The sequence below is a fragment of the Rhinopithecus roxellana genome, chromosome 12, assembly GCF_007565055.1.
Source record: "Rhinopithecus roxellana isolate Shanxi Qingling chromosome 12, ASM756505v1, whole genome shotgun sequence".
Lineage (NCBI taxonomy): Eukaryota > Metazoa > Chordata > Mammalia > Primates > Cercopithecidae > Rhinopithecus > Rhinopithecus roxellana.
In genome coordinates this window covers 32,902,221-32,920,863 of record NC_044560.1, presented here as the reverse complement: position 1 = coordinate 32,920,863, position 18,643 = coordinate 32,902,221, and the positions used below count along the sequence as shown (strand labels likewise).

The following is an 18,643-nucleotide window of genomic DNA, read 5'->3' as shown; positions in this document are numbered from 1 at the left end:
GGAGACTGCTTGAGCTTGGGCTGTTGAGGCTGCAGTGAGCTATGATGGTGCCACTGCACTCCAGCCTGGGTGACAGAGTGATAGCCTGTCTCAAAAAAAAAAAAAAAAGAGAGACTTGAAGAGAAAGAGCAAGTGAGGAAGCAGTTCATACGCAGGAGGTGACCACATTAATAAAATGGGTGCAAGGGAAGCCCTCACAATCATGTGTGTGCGCTCACGTTTGGAACATTTCTGGAAGAATGTAGAAATGAAACAATGGTTGCTTTTAGGGAGGGAGCAGGATGACTGAGGGCCAGGGAAGGGAGAGAAGCTTACTTTCTATTGCAAACCCTTTTGTAGTATTTTGGTTTTTACCTTGTGCATGTTTTACCTTTCAAAACCTCAATGAAGAAAACAGCCTCCAGGTTCTGACTGACGGCACTGGACATCATCTCTGATTTGCCTCTGCTGTGTAAATTTGAATTTTGGGCCTGGCGTGGTGGCTCAATGCCTGTAATGCTAGCACTTTGGAGGCCAAGGCAGGTGGATCACTTGAGGTCAGGAGTTCAAGACCAGACTGGCCAACATGGTAAAACCCCTTCTCTACTAAAAATACAAAAATTAGCCAGGCATGGTGGTAGGCGCCTATAGTCCCAGCTACTTGGGAGGCTGAGGCACGATAATCACTTGTAACAGGAGGCAGAGGCTGCAGTGAACTGTGATCATGCCACTGTGCTCCCGCTTGGGCAACAGAGTGAAACCCTGTTACAAAAACGACGACGACAACAAAACATGTTTAATCTAAAATAATTGAGTTAGGAGTGAAATGACTCAAAAGTGCCTCTCATAATAACAAAGACACTATCTCCAAAATGCTTAGTGAGTTACAGCACATACAGGGGGAATGTATGAACAAAAGTAATAATTCTAAGCTAATATTTGATACGTGCAATTTTTTTTTTTTTTTTTTTTGAGACAGTCTCGCTCTGTCACCCAGACTGGAGTGCAGTGGCATGATCTCGGCTCACTGCAACCTCTGCCTCCTGGGTACAAGTGATTCTCCCACCTCAGCCTCCCAATAGTTGGGACTACGGGCACTCGCCATCATACTCGGCTAATTTTTGTATTTTTGTAGAGATGGGGTTTTACTATGTTGGCCAGGCTGGTCTTGAACTCCTGACCTCAGGTGATCCACCTGCCCTGAAAAAAAATCTTTTTCTCTTTTGTCTTTCTTTTGAGAAAGAGTTTCACTCTTGTTGCCTAGGCTGGAGTGCAATGGCGCGATCACGGCTCACTGCAACCTCCGCCTCCCGGGTTCAAGCCATTCTCCAGCCTCAGCCTCCCAAGTAGCTGGGATTACAGGCATGCGCCACCACACCTGGCTAATTTTTGTAGTTTTAGTAGAGACAGGGTTTCACCATGTTGGCCAGGCTGGTCTCAAACTCCTGACCTCAGGTGATCCACCCATACCAGCCTCCCAAAGTGCTGGGATTACAGGCGTGAGCCACCACGTCTGGCTGAAAATTTTTTTTTTTTTTTTTTTTTTTTGAGACGGAGTCTGGCTCTGTCGCCCAGGCTGGAGTGCGGTGGCCGGATCTCAGCTCACTGCAAGCTCCGCCTCCCAGGTTCAAGCCATTCTCCTGCCTCCGCCTCCCAAGTAGCTGGGACTACAGGCGCCCGCCTCGTCGCCCGGCTAGTTTTTTGTATTCTTTAGTAGAGACGGGGTTTCACCGTATTAGCCAGGATGGTCTCGATCTCCTGACCTTGTGATCCACCCGTCTCGGCCTCCCAAAGTGCTGGGATTACAGGCTTGAGCCACCGCGCCCGGCCGAAAAAATTTTTTTTATACAGATGGTACCTCACTATGTTGTTGCCCAGGTTGGCTTCCAACTTCCAGGCTCAAGCGATTCCCCCGCCTCGGCCTTCCAAAGTGCTGGGAGTACAGCTGTGAGCCACTGCATCTGGTTGTGATTTTTTTTTTTTTTTGAGACAGAGTTTAGCTCTTGTTGCCCAGGCTGGAGTGCAATGGCGTGATCCTGGTTCACTGCAACCTCCATCTCCCGTGTTCAAGCAATTCCCCTGCCTCAGCCTCCCGAGTAACTGGACAAGGGATGTGGAACAGATTACAGGCATGCGCCACCACACCTGGCTAATCGTGTCTTTTTAGTAGAGACGGGGTTTCTCCATGCTGGTCAGGGTGGTCTTCAACTCCCGACCTCAGGTGATCCGCCTGCCTCGGCCTCCCAAAGCACTGGGATTATAGGCATGAGCCACCCTACCACAACTGGCTCTGGTTGTGATTTTTAAAATGTATCTGCAACTAAATAAATATTAAAAGGGGCTGCGTGCGGTGGCTCACGACTGTAATCCCAGCACTTTGGGAGGCCGAGGGGGGCGGATTGCCCGAGGTCAGGAGTTCGAGACCAGCCTGACCAACATGGTGAAACCTCGTCTCTATTAAAAACACAAAAATTAAGAAGAACAAAACAAAACAAAACAAAAATTAGCCAGGCGTGGTGGTGTGCACATGTAGCCCCACCTACTTGGGAGGCTGAGGCAGAAGAAGTGCTTGAACCCGGGAGGTGGAGGTTGCAGTGAGTCGCGATCACGCCACTGCACTCTAGCCTGGGCAACAAAGCGACACTTTGTCTAAAAAATAAATAAATACATAGACAAATAAATAAATAAATATTAAAAGGAACTAGGAAGCGATTTCATTTGTGTCCCCCCCCGATATTTTATATGTTTAGTTTACATGTGTTTACATACACATATATACAAGCCACATCTGGATTTTGTCACTGGGAAAGCTCTTGTTGTTGCATAGGGCTGTTGTCTCTCCAGGTATATCTTCTGAGCTCCTGCTAAGTGTGTGGTCTGGGTGAGGTTCAGGATGTCTCTGTTCTGGGCCCCGTGGGGGTGACAGAGAGGAAGCAAGCTGCCATGGGAGTGGCATTCGCTGTTCCCTGGGACAGGTGCTGGGGGTGGGCCGAGCCTGGGACAGGTGCTGGGGGTTGGCCGAGCCTGGGACAGGTGCTGGGGGTGGGCCGAGCCTGGGACAGGTGCTGGGGGTGGGCCGAGCCTGGGACAGGTGCTGGGGGTGGGCCGAGCCTGGGACAGGTGCTGGGGGTGGGCCGAGGGGGTTCAGAGAACTTCTCCAAGAAAGGCATGTCTGTGTTGATACCCAAGGAGTGGTGCTATGGGTTGAACTGGGCCCCCATAAAAAGCTATATTGAAGCCCTAAGCCCCAGCACCTCCAAATGTGACCTCATTTGGAGACAGTCTTTCCAGAGGCAATCAGGTGAATTCGGTAGACCCTAATTCCGTTAGATTGGTGTCCTTACAGAAAGGGGAAATGTGGGCACAGACGCAGGGAGAACGTCATGCGAAGAGGAGGCGAAGACGGGGGTGATGCATCTACATGTTGGCACCCACTGGCTGCTAGGAGGGAGGCCAGGAACAGGTTCTCCCTCACCGCCCTTGGAGGGAACCACCCTGTCAACGCCTGGACGTTGGACTTCTGGCCTCCGCAACGGTGAGATGGTACATTTCTGTAGTTTAAGCCACTTAGTGTGTGGTACTTTGTTGCGGCTGCCCCAGCAAATTAACATGGGTGGGCAGGAGTGAGCCTAGAGTGGGGGTGTGGGTTGGGGGGTTCATGGCAGAGGAAGCAGTGTGCACGGGTGATTGTTGAGGAGGGTAACAGGGTTCAGCAGGGCCCAACTTGGGGCACACTGAAAAGTGGGGGCTTTATAGTATCTACTTATTGGGTTCGCCGCGAGAATCAAACGAGATCCACGTGTCTTATGTTCAGGATACAGCATGCCCTGTGTGCCGGGCACGTTACAAGTGCCTTGTGACCAAGATGGCAGAACCTATTTCCCATGGGGGACACAGGATGTGGAACAGAGTATAGCGACACGGAATGACAGCCTGGGCTACTGAAGGCCAGGAGGACCTGTGTGAGGGGGTGGCATTAGAGCGAGTCCTCGTGAGCTGCACCCGACAAGATCTGGAGGGACCTCACTGCAGGCAGCATTGAGAGCCAGTGCAAAGGCCCTGGGGTGTGCCTCGACGTGGAGAGTCTGAGGAGGAGCAAGAGGCCAGTGTGGCTGGAACAGAGCAAGCAGGGGAGTGGACAGGAATGAGGGCAGAGGTGAGGGACAGATCATCCAGGGTCTGAGCGGGAGTTTGGGCAAAGAACACGGCGCCTGGTATAAAACGTGCGTAGTCAATGTGAGCCTGCATCATTAATCCCGGGAGCATGGGAGGCTGCTAAGGTTTTAAGCAGTTTTAATCATCAGCCTAGTTTTCTGAATCCCCTCTGGCTCTCAGTGTGAGCTCAGCACACTCGCCTGCTGATATCTCCAGGGACACTGTTTCTGTCTCCTGACACGTCTCTCCCTCCAAGCTCTGTGTCATCCCCCGATTTGAATGTCTCCATCTAGGTCATGAAAGATGACACTAAAAAGAACAGGATGGAGGAGGGCAGAGCCCCTCACTCAAGAGACACGAGCCTTGATCCAGGCTTCCTGGGCTCCGATCCAGGCTGCATCCCTCATCAGCTGTGTGACTCTGGGCCTCAGCTGCCTCATCTGTAAAAGGAGGAGGACAGGGGCCAGGCACAGTGGCTCATGCCTGTAATCCCAGCACTTTGGGAGGCTCAGGCGGACAGATCACTTGAGGCCAAGAGTTTGAGACCAGCCTAACATTGTGAAACCCCGTCTCTACTAAAAATACAAAATTAGTCGGGCGTGGTGGCGCACACCTGTAATCCCAGCTACTCGGGAGGCTGAGGATGGAGAATCACTAGAACTTGGGAGGTGGAGGTGGCAGTGAGCCGAGATAGCACCATTGCACTCCAGCCAGGGCAACAAGAGTGAAACTCCATCTCAAAAAAAAAAACAAAAACCAAAAACCAAAAACGGGGGTGGGGTGGGGAGAGGACAGGTCCACCCCCATGGAGCTGTTGCGGGATCCAGTAAATTCATTTGCATCAAACCACTTAGAACTGAACCTAGATGTGGTGAGTGCTCAGGAAATGTTAGCTCCTGTATCCTCCAACTGAAAAACAAAACCCTTTCTCAACTGCACACCCCTCTCCTCTTTCACTTTAAAGTAAAATGCCCCAAATGAACTGCTCACGCAGCTCCTCAATTCTGCCTCACCCTTTTCTCCTGAAACCTCGAGAGACCTCCGGGAGGCTTAACCCTATATAGTCAGTTCTCAGGCTCATCACCCTGGCCTGGGCCCCGCCTCCTCGCCTGAGCTCCGCCTCCCCTGGCCCCGCCTCTGCACCTCCCCGCCTTCCCTGCCCCACCTCCTTCCCTGGTTTCTCCTTTGGCTCAACGCCAAGTGGTTTCAGTCTCAGTCCCACAGTTCTCTATCCACACCCTGCCTTAGGTGCTCTTCCAGCCTCGCAGCTCTAGGCTGATTAATACCCAAAGTTCTCCCTCCAGCCTGACCTCTCCACTGAATTCGGGATTCCTTACTCAAGGGCCTCCCCGACGCCTCCGTCTGGATGTCTCCTGCGAATCTCACACCGAAGCATCCAGGATTGAGCTACTGTGCCTTCCCCAAGACTGCTCCCCACTCAAGGCAAGTCTATCCTCCAGGCTTCAAGGCACCGCATCATCCTCAACCCCTCTCTTTCTCTCACACCACATCTACTCTGCCAGCAAGCCGGGTCTGCTCCATTTCAGATAATCTAGCCGGAACCGCCCCCTTCTCACCCTCTCCGCCCCCCACCCTGCTCCCGCCCCCTCGTCTCCGCCTGGACCACGACAGCAGCTCCTCCCTGCTCCTCGCAGGCTGCTCCCCACACGCAGCCACAGCGACCCTGGAATGCCCAATTTAGATCCTGCCCCATCTCCGCTCTATGCCCTCCCGTGGCTCCATCTCACTCAGGGCAGACGCCAAGCCCCTTCCACGTGGCCTGCAAGACCCTCCGCGTTTGTCCCCATCCCTCCCTGACCTCATGCCCCCACACCCTCCCCTGGCCCAAACTGTTCCAGCCACCCCAGCCTGCCCGCAGGCAACCGTGTCACTCACTGCCTCAGGACCTTTGCAGCTGCTACTCCTTCTGTCTGGAATGTTCCTCACCCGGATGCGGCACAGGGCTAACCGCCATGGACCTACTGCGTGCTTCTCTTATTCATTCCATTTACTGTTGGTCACCCCAGTTGGAATGCCAGCTCCCTAAGAGGGTTCTCGTCTGTCCTGTTCGCAGCTGCAGCCCCAGTGTGTACACTGGCTCACAGTCATCTGTACAATGACAGCATGTGCCATCACCCTCTTTCCGCCCCGGAGACGCCCTGGTGTGGATATGGCGAGCGCCTTGCTGGATATCCAGGCACTTACTTCTTTGGGTCACTGAAGGGGAGTGGCCGTGGTGGGGGCTCCTCCGTTCTCTTCCACCCTGTTGGGTGCTTATTGCGCACAGGCTGCTTGGAGAAGAAGGACTTGGGGACGGAGGCGGAGAGCTGGAAGGGGCTGGGCTGGGCCAGCTGGGAGGGCCGAGGAGTCTCTGCACTGGCAGTTTTGTAAACCTGAGCGGGGTAGCCAACCCTCGAGCCCATGTCACTGCAAAGCAAAAATGAAAGAGATTAAAAAACCAAATCCATTCCACATTTGGCAAGACAGTGCTCTTGAAGTTTACTCCTGGGAATCAAAAAGGTTCATTTGCACAAGAGAGACACAAATATATTACCGCTGTGGAAAATTCCAACAATATAGACGCCTATCTGTAGAAAAGGGAAGGTTGCCTGCACAGCGCCCAATCCCACCCAAGGATGGCCTTCTAGCACATTTGGTTCCTCTATGGGAATCTGAAAAACTCACTCCAGTCTCCTTGGTACAACCTATGCAGCTAAAGGTGGGGATCCCACCTCCTGCTCATCTCTAGAGGGAACTATGGCTTACAGTTTGCTCTTTTCCGTTCCTAACTTTTCTCTCTCTTTTTTTTTCGAGACAGGGTCTCACTCTATCACCCAGGCTGGAATGCAGTGGCACGATCTCAGCTCACCACAGGCTCGACCTCCCAGCCTCAAGTGATCATCCCACCTCAGCCTCTGAGTAGCTGCAACTACCAGCATGCACTACTATGCCTGGCTAATTTTTGTAGAGATGGGGTTTCGCTATGTTCCCAGGCTGGTCTTGAGCTCCGGGGCTCAAGCAATCCACCTGCCTTGGCCTCCCAAAGTGTTGGGATTATAGGCATGAGTCACTGGGCCTGGCCCTTAACCTCTTTCTTTCTTTTCTTTCTTTTTTCTTTCTTTTCTTTCTTCTCTTTCTTCTCTTTTTTCTTCTCTTTCTTCTCTTTCTTCTTCTTTTCTTTCTTTCTTTCTCTTTCTTTCTTTCTTTCTCTCTCTCTCTCTCTCTCTCTCTCTCTCTTTCTTTCTTTCTTTCGAGACAGAGTCTCACTCTGTTACCCAGGCCAGAGTGCAGTGGTGCAATCTCGGCTCACTCCATCCTCAGTCTCCTGAGTTCAAGCGATTCTCCTGCCTCAACCTCCCCAGGAGCTGGGATTACAGATGTGTGCCACCATGCCCAGCTAAGTTTTTTGTATTTTTAGTAGAGGCAGCGTTTCACCATGTTGGCCAGGCAGGTCTCAAACTCCTAACCTCAGATGATCCCCCAACTCAGCCTCCCAAAGTGTTGGGATTACAGGCATGAGCCACCGCGGCTGCTCAACCTTTTTCTATGCAAAAACATACACATATGTATATAAAAGGGGGCATTCTGAGGGGGGGATGGGTGGGAGGATTATTAGTTTTTTGTTTATTTAAAGAGACAACGTCTCACTATGTTGCCCAGGCTGGCCTCAAATTCCTGGGTTCAGGTGATCCTCCCACCTCAGCTTCCTAAGTAGCTGGGAACACGGGCATGTGCCACTATACCCAGCTAGGATTATATATATAAGTTAATAAATCCTTTTTGAGGGTTAATTTAGCAGTATCACAGGATGGTACTTTTTGACTATAGTCAAATGAGAAGACTGGCAAATCTTCTCCCCAGAGATGACAAAATTGACCACAAACAACCATTTCAGTACTCTGAAAACTGACCAAACATGTATGACAACTTCAGAGGCATTTATGCTCGAGAAACTGAACTTTAGGCAAGAATAGAGGAAATTCGTCCCATTTTGTCCTCTCCCCACCCGTTCCCAGCTCAGTGAATGAAGAAGGTCCTCCAGGGCAGAAACTTTGGGACGGTATCAAGGGTACCAACATATGTGCATCAGGAACTTTGGAAGGAGAGGAGAGAAGGGGCAGAAGAAATATTTGAAGAAATAATGGTTGGAAACTTCTTAAATCTGATGAAAAGCATTACACATCTAAGAAGCTCAACAAACACCAAGTAGGAAAAATACAGAGATTCACACCTAGAAAAAGAGTTGAACATTAAATGCTGGCCGGGTGCGGTGGCTCACGCCTGTAATCCCAGCACTTTGGGAGGCCGAGGCGGGCGGATCACCTGAAGTCAGAAGTTTGAGACCAGTCTGATCAACATGGAGAACCCCCATCTTTACTAAAATACAAAAAAATTAGCCGGGCATGGTGGTGGTGCACCCCTGTAATCCCAGCTACTCGGGAGGCTGAGGCAGGAGAATCCCTTGAACCTGGGAGGCGGAGGTTGCAGTGAGCCAAGATCACACCATTACGCCGTTGCACTCCAACCTGGGCAACAGGAGTGAAACTCTATCTCAAAAAATACATACATACATACATACATACATACATAAAAATAAAAATAAAGTTAAATGCTAACATAAACATCTTGAAAGCTTCAAGATGATGCATCACATATAGGGTAGCATCAATACAATTAACAGGCCTATAATCCCAGCACGGTGGGAGGCCGAGACGGGAAGAACCCTTGAGCCCAGGAGTTGGAAACCAGCCCGGGAAACATGAGACCCCATTTCTATAAAAAAGAAAAAAAAATATAATTAACTGTTGACTTCTCATTTAAAAGAATGAAATAAAAAGTAATTTTTTAAGTGCTGAAAGAGCTTTTTTTCTCTGAGAAAACACCAAATGGCGAATGACGCCGGTGCAGCGGGGGGGCCTGGAGGCCCTGGTGGCCCTGGGATGGGGAACCACGGTGGCTTCCGCGGAGGTTTCGGCAGTGGCATCCGGGGCCGGGGTCGTGGCCGTGGATGGGGTCAGGGCCGAGGCCGCAGAGCTCGCAGAGGCAAGGCTGAGGATAAGGAGTGGATGCCCGTCACCAAGCTGGGCCGCTTGGTCAAGGACATGAAGATCAAGTCCCTGGAGGAGATCTACCTCTTCTCTCTGCCCGTTAAGGAATCTGAGATCATTGACTTTTTCTTGGGGGCCTCTCTCAAAGACGAGGTTTTGAAGATTATGCCGGTGCAGAAGCAGACCCGTGCTGGCCAGCGCACCAGGTTCAAGGCGTTTGTTGCTATCGGGGACTACAATGGCCACGTCGGCCTGGGTGTTAAGTGCTCCAAGGAGGTGGCCACCGCCATCCGTGGGGCCATCATCCTGGCCAAACTCTCCATTGTCCCGGTGCGCAGAGGCTACTGGGGGAACAAGACTGGCAAGCCCCACACCATCCCTTGCAAGGTGACAGGCCGCTGCAGCTCTGTGCTGGTGCGCCTCACCCCTGCACCCAGGGGCACTGGCATCGTCTCAGCACCTGTGCCCAAGAAGCTGCTCATGATGGCTGGTATTGATGACTGCTACACCTCAGCCCGGGGCTGCACTGCCACCCTGGGCAACTTCGCCAAGGCCACCTTTGATGCCATCTCTAAGACCTACAGCTACCTGACCCCTGACCTCTGGAAGGAGACCGTGTTTAACAAGTCTCCCTATCAGGAATTCACTGACCACCTTGTCAAGACCCACACCAGAGTCTCCGTGCAGCGGACCCAGGCTCCAGCTGTGGCTACAACATAGGGTTTTTATACAAGACAAATAAATAAATAAATAAATAAATAAATAAATAAAGTGCTGAAAGAAAACAACCGTTAACCAGGAATTCTATATCCAGCAAAACCATCCTTGAAAAATGAAGGCAGCAGAAAGATGTTCCTATATAAACAGAGATGGAGAGAATTTGTTGCTAGCACATCTGCCTGATACAAAATAATTTTAAAACTCCTCCGGTTAATCCCAGCCCTTTGGGAAGCCAAGGCAGGTGGATCACCTGTCAGGAGATCGAGACCAGCCTGGCCAACATGGTGAAACCCTGTCTCTACTAAAAATACAAAAATTAATGGAGTGGTGGCAGGCACCGGTAACCTCAGCTACTCAGGAGGCTAAGGCAGGAGAATTGCTTGAACCCAGGAGGCAGAGGTTGCAGTGAGCTGAGATCGCGCCATTGCACTCTAGCCTAGGTGACAGAGCAAGACTCCGTCTCAAAAAAAGAAAAACAAAAAAGTCCTCAGGTTGAAAGAAATGACTCTAGACAATGACCTGAGTCAGTAGACAGAAATGAATAGCACAAGATGGCAAACTGTGCTTTAAAATAAGATTCTATAAGTATATGCTTATTTCTTCTCTTAACTTCCTTAAATTGGAACGATACAGAGATTAGCATGGCCCCTGCGCAAGGATGACACGCAAATTCGTGAAGCATTCCATATTAAAAAAAAAAAAAAAATACAGAATGGTCAGGAATGCTTTCCCCAGGAGACAAGAGCACCAGAGCTGAGAACTGAAGGATGACTGGCCTCAGCTTAACATTTGGCCTCCCAGAAATCCATGCAATAGAAAAGCCTGCACAAGGCCGGGCACGGTGGCTCATGCTGTAATCCCAGCATTCTGGGAGGCTGAGGTGGGAGAACTGCTGGAGCCCAGGAGTGTTGTAGAGACCCTATCTCTCTCTCTCTCTCTCTTTTTTAAAAATAGGGATGGGGTATTGCTACGTTGCCCAGGCTGGTCTTGAACTCCTGGGCTCAAATGATCCTCCTACCCCAGCCTCCCAAAGTGCTAGGATTACAGTTGTGAGGCACCATGCCCAGCCCTAGAGACCCCATCTCCACAAAAAAATAAAAATAGCCAGGAATAGTGGCACACGCCTGTAGTCTTAGCTACTAAAACAAACAAACAGCAAAAGAAAAGCCTGCACAAGCATACGCAGGCAGGTATGAGGATGGTCTCTGCAGTACTGTTTATAATCAGGAAAAGTTGGAAATGGCCAGGCTGGAATGCAGTGGTGCAATCTCGGCTCACTGCAGCCTCCGCGCCTCTGGGGTTCAAGTGATTCTTGTGCCTCAGCCTCCTGAGTAGCTGGGATTATAGGTATGCACCACCACGCCTGGATAATTTTTGTTATTTTTAGTAGAGACGGGGTTTCACCATGTTGGTCAGGCTGGTCTTGAACTTCTGGCCTCAAGTGATCCACCTGCCTCGACCTCCCAAGATGCTGGTATCACAGGCATGAGCCACCACACACTGCCACAAGCGTATCCTTATGATCGAAAACTATGCAGCCGGGTGCAGTGGCTCATGCCTGTAATCCCAGCACTTTGGGAGGCCGAGGCGGGCAAATCATGAGGACAGGAGATCGAGACCATCCTGGCCAACGCGGTGAAACCCCATCTCTACTAAACATACAAAACAATTAGCCGGGTGTGGTGGCGGGTGCCTGTAGTCCCAGCTACTCGGGAGGCTAAGGCAGGAGAATGGGGTAAACCGGGGAGGTGGAGGTTGCAGTGAGCCGAGATTGTGCCACTGCTCTCCAGCCTGGGTGATACAGTGAGACTCCATCTCAAAAAAATAAAATTAAAAAAAAAAAAGAAAACTACGCAGCCAGTGCAAAGAAAGAGGTCAATCTCTGTTTATGTATGAGGACAGGTGGTCTCAGCTATAGTAAATGGAAACGATGCATGGTACAAAACATCACTCTGTGTTCTTAAGGTAAAAAAAAAAAAAAAAAAAAAAAATATATATATATATATAGATAGATAGATAGATAGATAGATAGATAGATAGATAGATACATGTATATATAGAGAAAAGAAGAAATAAACTGGAATTTTACACTTTTTTTTTGTCTTTTTTTTTTCTTTTTATGGAGAACGGGGTCTCGCTATATTGTCCAGGCAGGTCTCGAACTCCTGGGCTCAAGCTATCCTCCTGCCTCTGCCTCCCTGAGAGCTGGGATTACAGGTGTGAGCCACTGCATCTGGCAAAATAAACTAGAATTTTTAAAAAGTCATTGTATATCACGCAAGGTAAGGGTTAAGTGGTATGTTTGAAAGAACTGGGTTGGTAAAGGTTTGGAGAAAAATCTCTGGAGGAGTGTACACTAATGGATTATCTCTGGAAGTAGTAATGATGGGGAACATGTACAGAATAAAAATCAAATTAAGCTGGGCAGAGTGGCACATGCTTGTAGTCCCAGCTACTTGGAAGCCTGAGGTGGGAGAATCGCTTGAACCCAGGAGTTTGAGACTGCAGTGAGGCAGGACTGTGCCACTGGATTCCAGCCTGGGTGACAGAGAGTCCCCATCACTCAAAAAACAAACAAAAACAAAACAAAATGAAACAAAAAAAAACCCTAAAAAGTCTAATTAAACTGTATAAATGGCACAGGGTAAAAAGGAAGTGGCCAGCTGGGCACGGTGGCTCATGCCTGTAATCTCAGCACTTTGGGAGGCTGAGGCAAATGGATCACACAAGGTCAGGAGTTCAAGATCAGCCTGGCCAACATGGTGAAACCCCATCTGTACTAAAAAATACAACAAACAAACAAACAAAAAATTAGCCAAGTGTGGTGGTGTGCACCTGTAATCCCAGTTACTCAGGAGGCTGAGGCAGGAGAATCACCCGGGAGGCAGAGGTTGCAGTGAGCCAAGACCGCGCCACTGCACTTCAGCCTGGGCGACAGAGCAAGACTGTCTCAAAAAAAAAAAAAAAAAAAAAAAAAAAAAAATTAATTAATTAATAAGTGTCCGCCAACTGAGCTGGGATTTTGCTGCTTACAGCCTTAAAGCATTCCCATGACTGTCCCTGTCTTCAATCTCTGCTAGCCCAGCATGGCCTTGGTAAAATAATAATTTCCATGAATATGCTGTGCAACTCCACCCAGCCCTCTGAGGTGGGTGGGCGCCCCCTCCCCAACACCCCATGGGCCATGAGCCATGCCAGGTGCCAGGCACCATGCTCGGTCATTTCTCAGTGGCATCAGTTAATGCCTGCTCCACCAGGTGAGAGTTCTGTTTTTTTTTTTTTTTTTTTTCTTTTGGGACGGAGTCTTGCTCTGTTGCCCAGGCTGGAGTGCAGTGGCACTACTTCAGCTCACTGCAACCTCCACCTCCCAGGTTCATGCCATTCTCCTGCCTCAGCCTCCCGAGTAGCTGGGACTACAGGCGCCCGCCACCTCGCCCGGCTAGTTTTTTGTATTTTTAGTAGAGACGGGGTTTCACTGTGTTAGCCAGGATGGTCTCGATCTCCTGACCTCGTGATGCACCTGCCTCGGCCTCCCAAAGTGCTGGGATTACAGGCATGAGCCACTGCACCCAGCCTAGTGGAGTTCTTTTTTTTTTTTTTTTTCTTGAGACGGAGTCTCACTCTGTCGCCCAGGCTGGAGTGCAGTGGCCGGATCTCAGCTCGCTGCAAGCTCTGCCTCCCGGGTTTACGCCATTCTCCTGCTTCAGCCTCCTGAGTAGCTGGGACTACAGGCGTCCGCCACCTCGCCTGGCTAGTTTTTTGTATTTTTTAGTAGAGATGGGGTTTCACCGGGTTAGCCAGGATGGTCTCGATCTCCTGACCTCGTGATCCACCCGTCTCGGCCTCCCAAAGTGCTGGGATTACAGGCTTGAGCCACCGCGCCCGGTGGAGTTCTTTTTTTTAAGAGACAGGGTCTTGTTCTGTCAACCAGGCTGGAGTGCAGCAGTGAAATCATAGTTCACTGCAGTGTTGAACTTCTGGGCTCAAGTGATCCTCCCACTTCAACCTCCTGAGTATCTGGGACTATATGCATGTTCAACCAGTTAATTTTTAAACTTTGTTTTTTAGAGATGGGGTCTTGCTACATTGCCCCAGTTGGTCTAGAACTCCTGGGCTCAAGTGATCCCCCTGCCTTAACTGGCCCAAATGCTGCAATTACAGGTGTGAGTTCTGACCCCACTTGCCAATGGACAGAGTGAACACTGTTTTTTTTGAGACAGAGTCTCACTCTGTCACCCAGGCTGGAGTGCAGTAGCGCAATCTGGGCTCACCACAACCTCCGCCTCCTGGGTTCAAGTGATTCTCCTGCCTCAGCCTCCTGAGTAGCTGGGATTACAGGCACCCACCACTACGCAAGCTAATTTTTGTATTTTTAGTAGAGACAGGGTTTCTCCATGTTGGTCAGGCTGGTCTCGAACTTCTGACCTCATGATCCGCCCGCCCAGCTTCCCAAAGTGCTGGGATTACAGGCGTGAACCACAGTGCCCGGCCTGAACATTCTTTCTGGAGCGCCGGTGTGCCCATGCGTCCTCCTGAAGCCTCAGTATCAACTTGAAAACTGGGGCAGCATAGTGTGGGCTTTGCTGTCCACCTGACCCAGGTTCCAATCCTGGCTCCAGTCAATGCACTGGCCAACTTGGATGGGGTCTATTCCCCTCGGTGAGCCTCGGTTTCCTCCTCTGAGAAATGAGGCAACGACAGCACCTGCCTCATGAGATCCTATGTGCTAAGTGCTCAGCACTGAGTCCTGAGGAGGAACCAGGGAGCTGCAGGTCCCAGGGAGGTGGTGGTGGGGTCCCTGGGCTCTGGGCTCAGACAGCACTGGTGGTAGCAGGGGAGGGGCAGGCATCCTGCTCTGTGCTCCCATCCTCACCTTCAACCAGAGAGGCTATGCATTTACCTGTTTGACAGCTTAGGAGAGCATTTAACATTTTGTTGGAGTCGAAGGATTTATGCTTTCAAAAAAGCTGAAAAACCAGAGGCTGGGTAGATAAATCATACCAGCTGCATAAGTGTGTGCAATGCTTTTGGTCTGTTCAGCCTGGGGACTCTGAAGGGGACTGACGGGTGGTCCTGGGTGGGTGACAGGCTCTCAGAGAGCGAGCTGTGGTCCCTGCCTGCAGGAAGAGGAGCAGTGGCACAGTAGGTGGCCGTGACAGTGATAGTGCTGACCACTCCGAGCCTGTGGAAGCTGCCTGTCTTGTTCTAAGCATCTTATATGTGTCACCTCACTTAGCCGCCGTGGCAACCCCGAGACAGGAACTACCACCACTCCCATGTTCCAGGTGGGGGAAACTGAGGCCCAGGAACTGAGGCCCAGGGAGATGAAATAACTTGCCCCAAATGATGTAGCTATAGGGGGATAAGAGCTGGGACGTAGACATAGGTAGTCTGGCTTGAGAGATGATACTTTTAACCACCATTCTGTACTCCCAGTGACAACAATTGTTAATGATAAATATTAATACATAATACATGAGAATAAAACACAGCAGCAGCTGATACACTTGAGCCCAGCTATGTCTCCGGCCCTGTAATACGTGCTTTAAACTCATGGTCTCAGTTCACCCTCACAACCTTAGATGATGGATCCTATTTTTTTTTTTTTTTTTTTTTTTTTTTTTTTTTTTTGAGAGACAGAGTCTAGCTCTATCACCCAGTCTGGAGTGCAGTGGTACCCTCTTGGCTCACTGCAACCTCTGCCTCTCAGGTTCAAGTGATTCTCTTGCCTCAGCCTCTCGAGTATCTGGGACTACAGGTGCCCGCCACCACACCTGGCTAATTTTTGTATTTTTAGTAGAGGTGGGGTTTCATCATGCTGGCCAGGCTGGTCTTAAACTCCTGACCTCAGGTGATCTGCCTGCCTCAGCCTCCCAAAGTGCTGGGATTACAGGCATGAGCCACTGTGCCTGGCTGACAGATCCTATTATTACCCCCATTTTACCGATGAGGACATTGAGCCTCAGAGCACCTAAGGGGGCTGATGGAGATCACACAGTTGGGGTAAAAGGTGGAGCTGGGATGCAGACATAGGCAGCCAGAAGCAGAGCCCTGAAGTCACACTGCTCACCCACACACCCTGCGGGCCCCTAGCCACTTGGCCTTCACTCCGGACCAGTCTTGCTTTCTCTCCCTGACATGTGTCGTGGGCTGAAGAGCCAATTTGTCTCTGCGTGTGGCTGGAATTATGCTCCAGTGTAGGAGCCGTGAGTGGCCACATCACCCTGTGGCCTGCGGGGCAGAAACAACGGGCCTTCAGGAAGTGGACAGAGAGAGGATCTAGGCGAGAGATTCAACAGAAATCCCAATCCAGCCACACTGCTCACTACCTCCACCAACCACTGCCACCTGTGTCATCAGAGCGGCCTCCTCCTGGCTCCCTCTCCCTCCTGCATCCTTCCCCAGCCTCAAAACACAGCCAGAGAGATCCTGAGAACATGAGAATCAGATCAGGACTCTCTCAGGGTTCCACCTCACTCTGGTAAGACCCAGAGCCCTCCCCTCAGGGCCCCCCATCTGCCCCCCTCTCTTCTCTGCCCCCAGCTCCTCCACACTCCCTCTCCTTCACTCTGCTCCAGCCATGCAGAAGCTGTTCCTCAAATACACCAGAAACGCTTCTACCTCGGGACCTTTGCACTGCTCCCTGCCCACAGATCTCTGCCTGGCTCCCTGGCTTCCTCTTCCCAAGCTGACTGTGACTGTGACTCCCTGAGGAGGTCTCGGTCTCGGGTGACCTAACATGGGCAGGGTGGGCCCCGGTGGATCTTCAGGCCCTCAGATTATTTTTCAGGGCTGTGCCCCCAGAAGGGCATCCCAGGGACTCCTGGCACAGCCTGGGGAAGCAAGGCCACGTGCTTCCTGCCTGCCTGGGAACGCCCGGCTGTGTCAGCTCCACGTGGAGCCTAGAGCCTCTGACTGCTCCTAACAGCTCTGACAAATTGCTCTGGAAGCCCAGAAAGCTTGGGAGTGCGCGCTGCCTCAGGAGAGGGCGAGGGCCAGGTGGCTGCCTGCCCAGGATCACTCAGCCCAACGCGGTGCCCACGGCAGGTGCTGGCGCCTGGCAGCATGCCTGGCAGCTGGGCTCCCATGACGAATGTCTGGAGGGAGCATCTGTGAGGTCATCGATGGGCACAAGCTGCTACAGGCTGCAGCGGCTTCCACGGCGAGGGCCGTAGCCCGGGGAAGGGAGTGGGTGGGGGCTCCCTGCTTGGGCATGTCAGGACCCATCCCTCTCCTGGCAGCCTTTGAATGTTGTTCACCATCCTCCCGCTGCCCAAGATAGTCTGTCCTCTCCAGAGTAGCCCACAGTGATCTTTTCTATTTTTTATTTTTACATTTTATTATTATCATTTTTTGAGATAGTGTCTTACTTTGTCACCCAGGCTGAGTGCCGTGATGTGATCTCGGCTCACTGTAGCCTCCACTTCCCAGGCTCAAGCAATCCTCCGACCTCAGCCTCCCAAACATGCTTGTGCCACCACACCCAGCTAATTTTTTTGTAGACATGGGGTTTTGCCATGTTGCCCAGGCTGGTCTTGAACTCCTGGGCTCAAGTGATCTGCCTGCCTTAGCCTCCCAAAGTGCTGGGATTACAGGTGTGAGCCACCGCGCCCAGCCCGCAGTAATCTTTTTAAAAACATTAAGTCAGATGATGTGCTCAAATGCCTCCCATGGCTCCCATGTCCCTTGGAACCAAATCCCAGCATCTGACTGTGGTCAATATGCCCACCAGAACCAGGCTCCTGCCACCTCGCTATGCTGACCTCCTGCCACTCTCCCCCGTGACACCTGCTTCAGCCCCTCTGGCTGCCTGACCATTTCTGGAGCACTGCGAATAAATTCACCCTCAGGGTCTGGACATCTGTTTCCACTGCCTGCATCTCACCCTGGCTTCCTACAATGCATCACCTCCTCCGAGAAGCCTTCCCAGAGACCCGCTCTGTTTGCCTTTCCTCCCTAGCACTTATCACCTCCCGGCACACTCCATGGTGGTTCGGCTATCTGTCTATCTTGTCCTGTCTCCAGGAGAATGACAGTTCCACAAGGGAGGCATGCTGCACCGCTGTGTCTGGAAAGACACCTGGCACAGAGTGGGCACTGCAAAGGTCAGTGACTGGAAGAATCAGTCCCCCCTGGCTGCCCCACCCTGCCTCCTCTTCTCACAAACGCCTCAGGCGCTCCCAGGCCACAGCAGTCTCCAGACACGTGGCAGTCACCCTGGACTCTCACATGGCTTGCTGGCTGTGCCCCGGGCCTGCATCTCCCTCCTGGCTTACTTCCTGGCAATGCCGCCTGCCGCCACATCCACAATTGCTCTGTCCTCCAGCTCAGGCCCACGTCCTCCCATGCAGATCCAAGCCTCAGCCCCCTCAGACTTTGCCTCCTGTCTCACCGCCAGCACCATATTTTGGAACACAAATCCACCCGCATTACCCTCGCTGCTCTTAAGATGAGATCCAAACTCCATAAAGGAGCTGGTAGGGCCCTGAATGTTCTGGCCACCGCTGACTTCCCCAACCTCCCATTGACTGCCCTACCTACCTACCTACCTACCTACCTACCTACCTACCTACCTACCTACAGGGTCTTGCTCTGTCACCTAGGATGGAGTGATTGATTGATCAACAGGGTATCAATCAGTTACGCAGGACGGAGTGCAGTGGTGCAATTACAGCGCACTGCGGTCTCAAACTCCCAGGCTCAAGTGATCTTTTCACCTCAGCCTCTTGAGTAGCTGGGAC

General features: G+C 51.3%; 2 protein-coding genes and 1 pseudogene across 6 annotated transcripts in view; 2 read left to right on the top strand and 1 right to left on the bottom strand.

Moving 5' to 3' along the window:
- SIPA1L3 (signal induced proliferation associated 1 like 3) overlaps positions 1-18,643 on the bottom strand; it is a 310,996-nt gene that overhangs the window by 19,755 nt on the left and 272,598 nt on the right. For all 5 annotated transcript variants that reach the window (XM_010385697.2, XM_030942700.1, XM_010385698.2 and 2 more), the window contains one exon: positions 6,340-6,561. In XM_010385697.2, coding sequence (XP_010383999.2) covers positions 6,340-6,561 — 222 coding nt within the window. The remainder of the gene's footprint in view (positions 1-6,339; positions 6,562-18,643) is intronic.
- LOC104679948 (40S ribosomal protein S2) lies at positions 9,009-9,915 on the top strand. Its single transcript, XM_010385695.2, has one exon. The coding sequence runs from the start codon at positions 9,021-9,023 to the stop codon at positions 9,900-9,902; it is 882 nt and encodes a 293-aa protein (XP_010383997.2). The 5' UTR covers positions 9,009-9,020; the 3' UTR covers positions 9,903-9,915.
- Positions 10,475-10,595, top strand: LOC115892482 (annotated as a pseudogene).

Bases quoted from the DNA above. Each gene is read 5' to 3' on its own strand.
- LOC104679948 (XM_010385695.2), top strand. From the start codon at position 9,021: ATGGCGAATGACGCCGGTGCAGCGGGGGGGCCTGGAGGCCCTGGTGGC.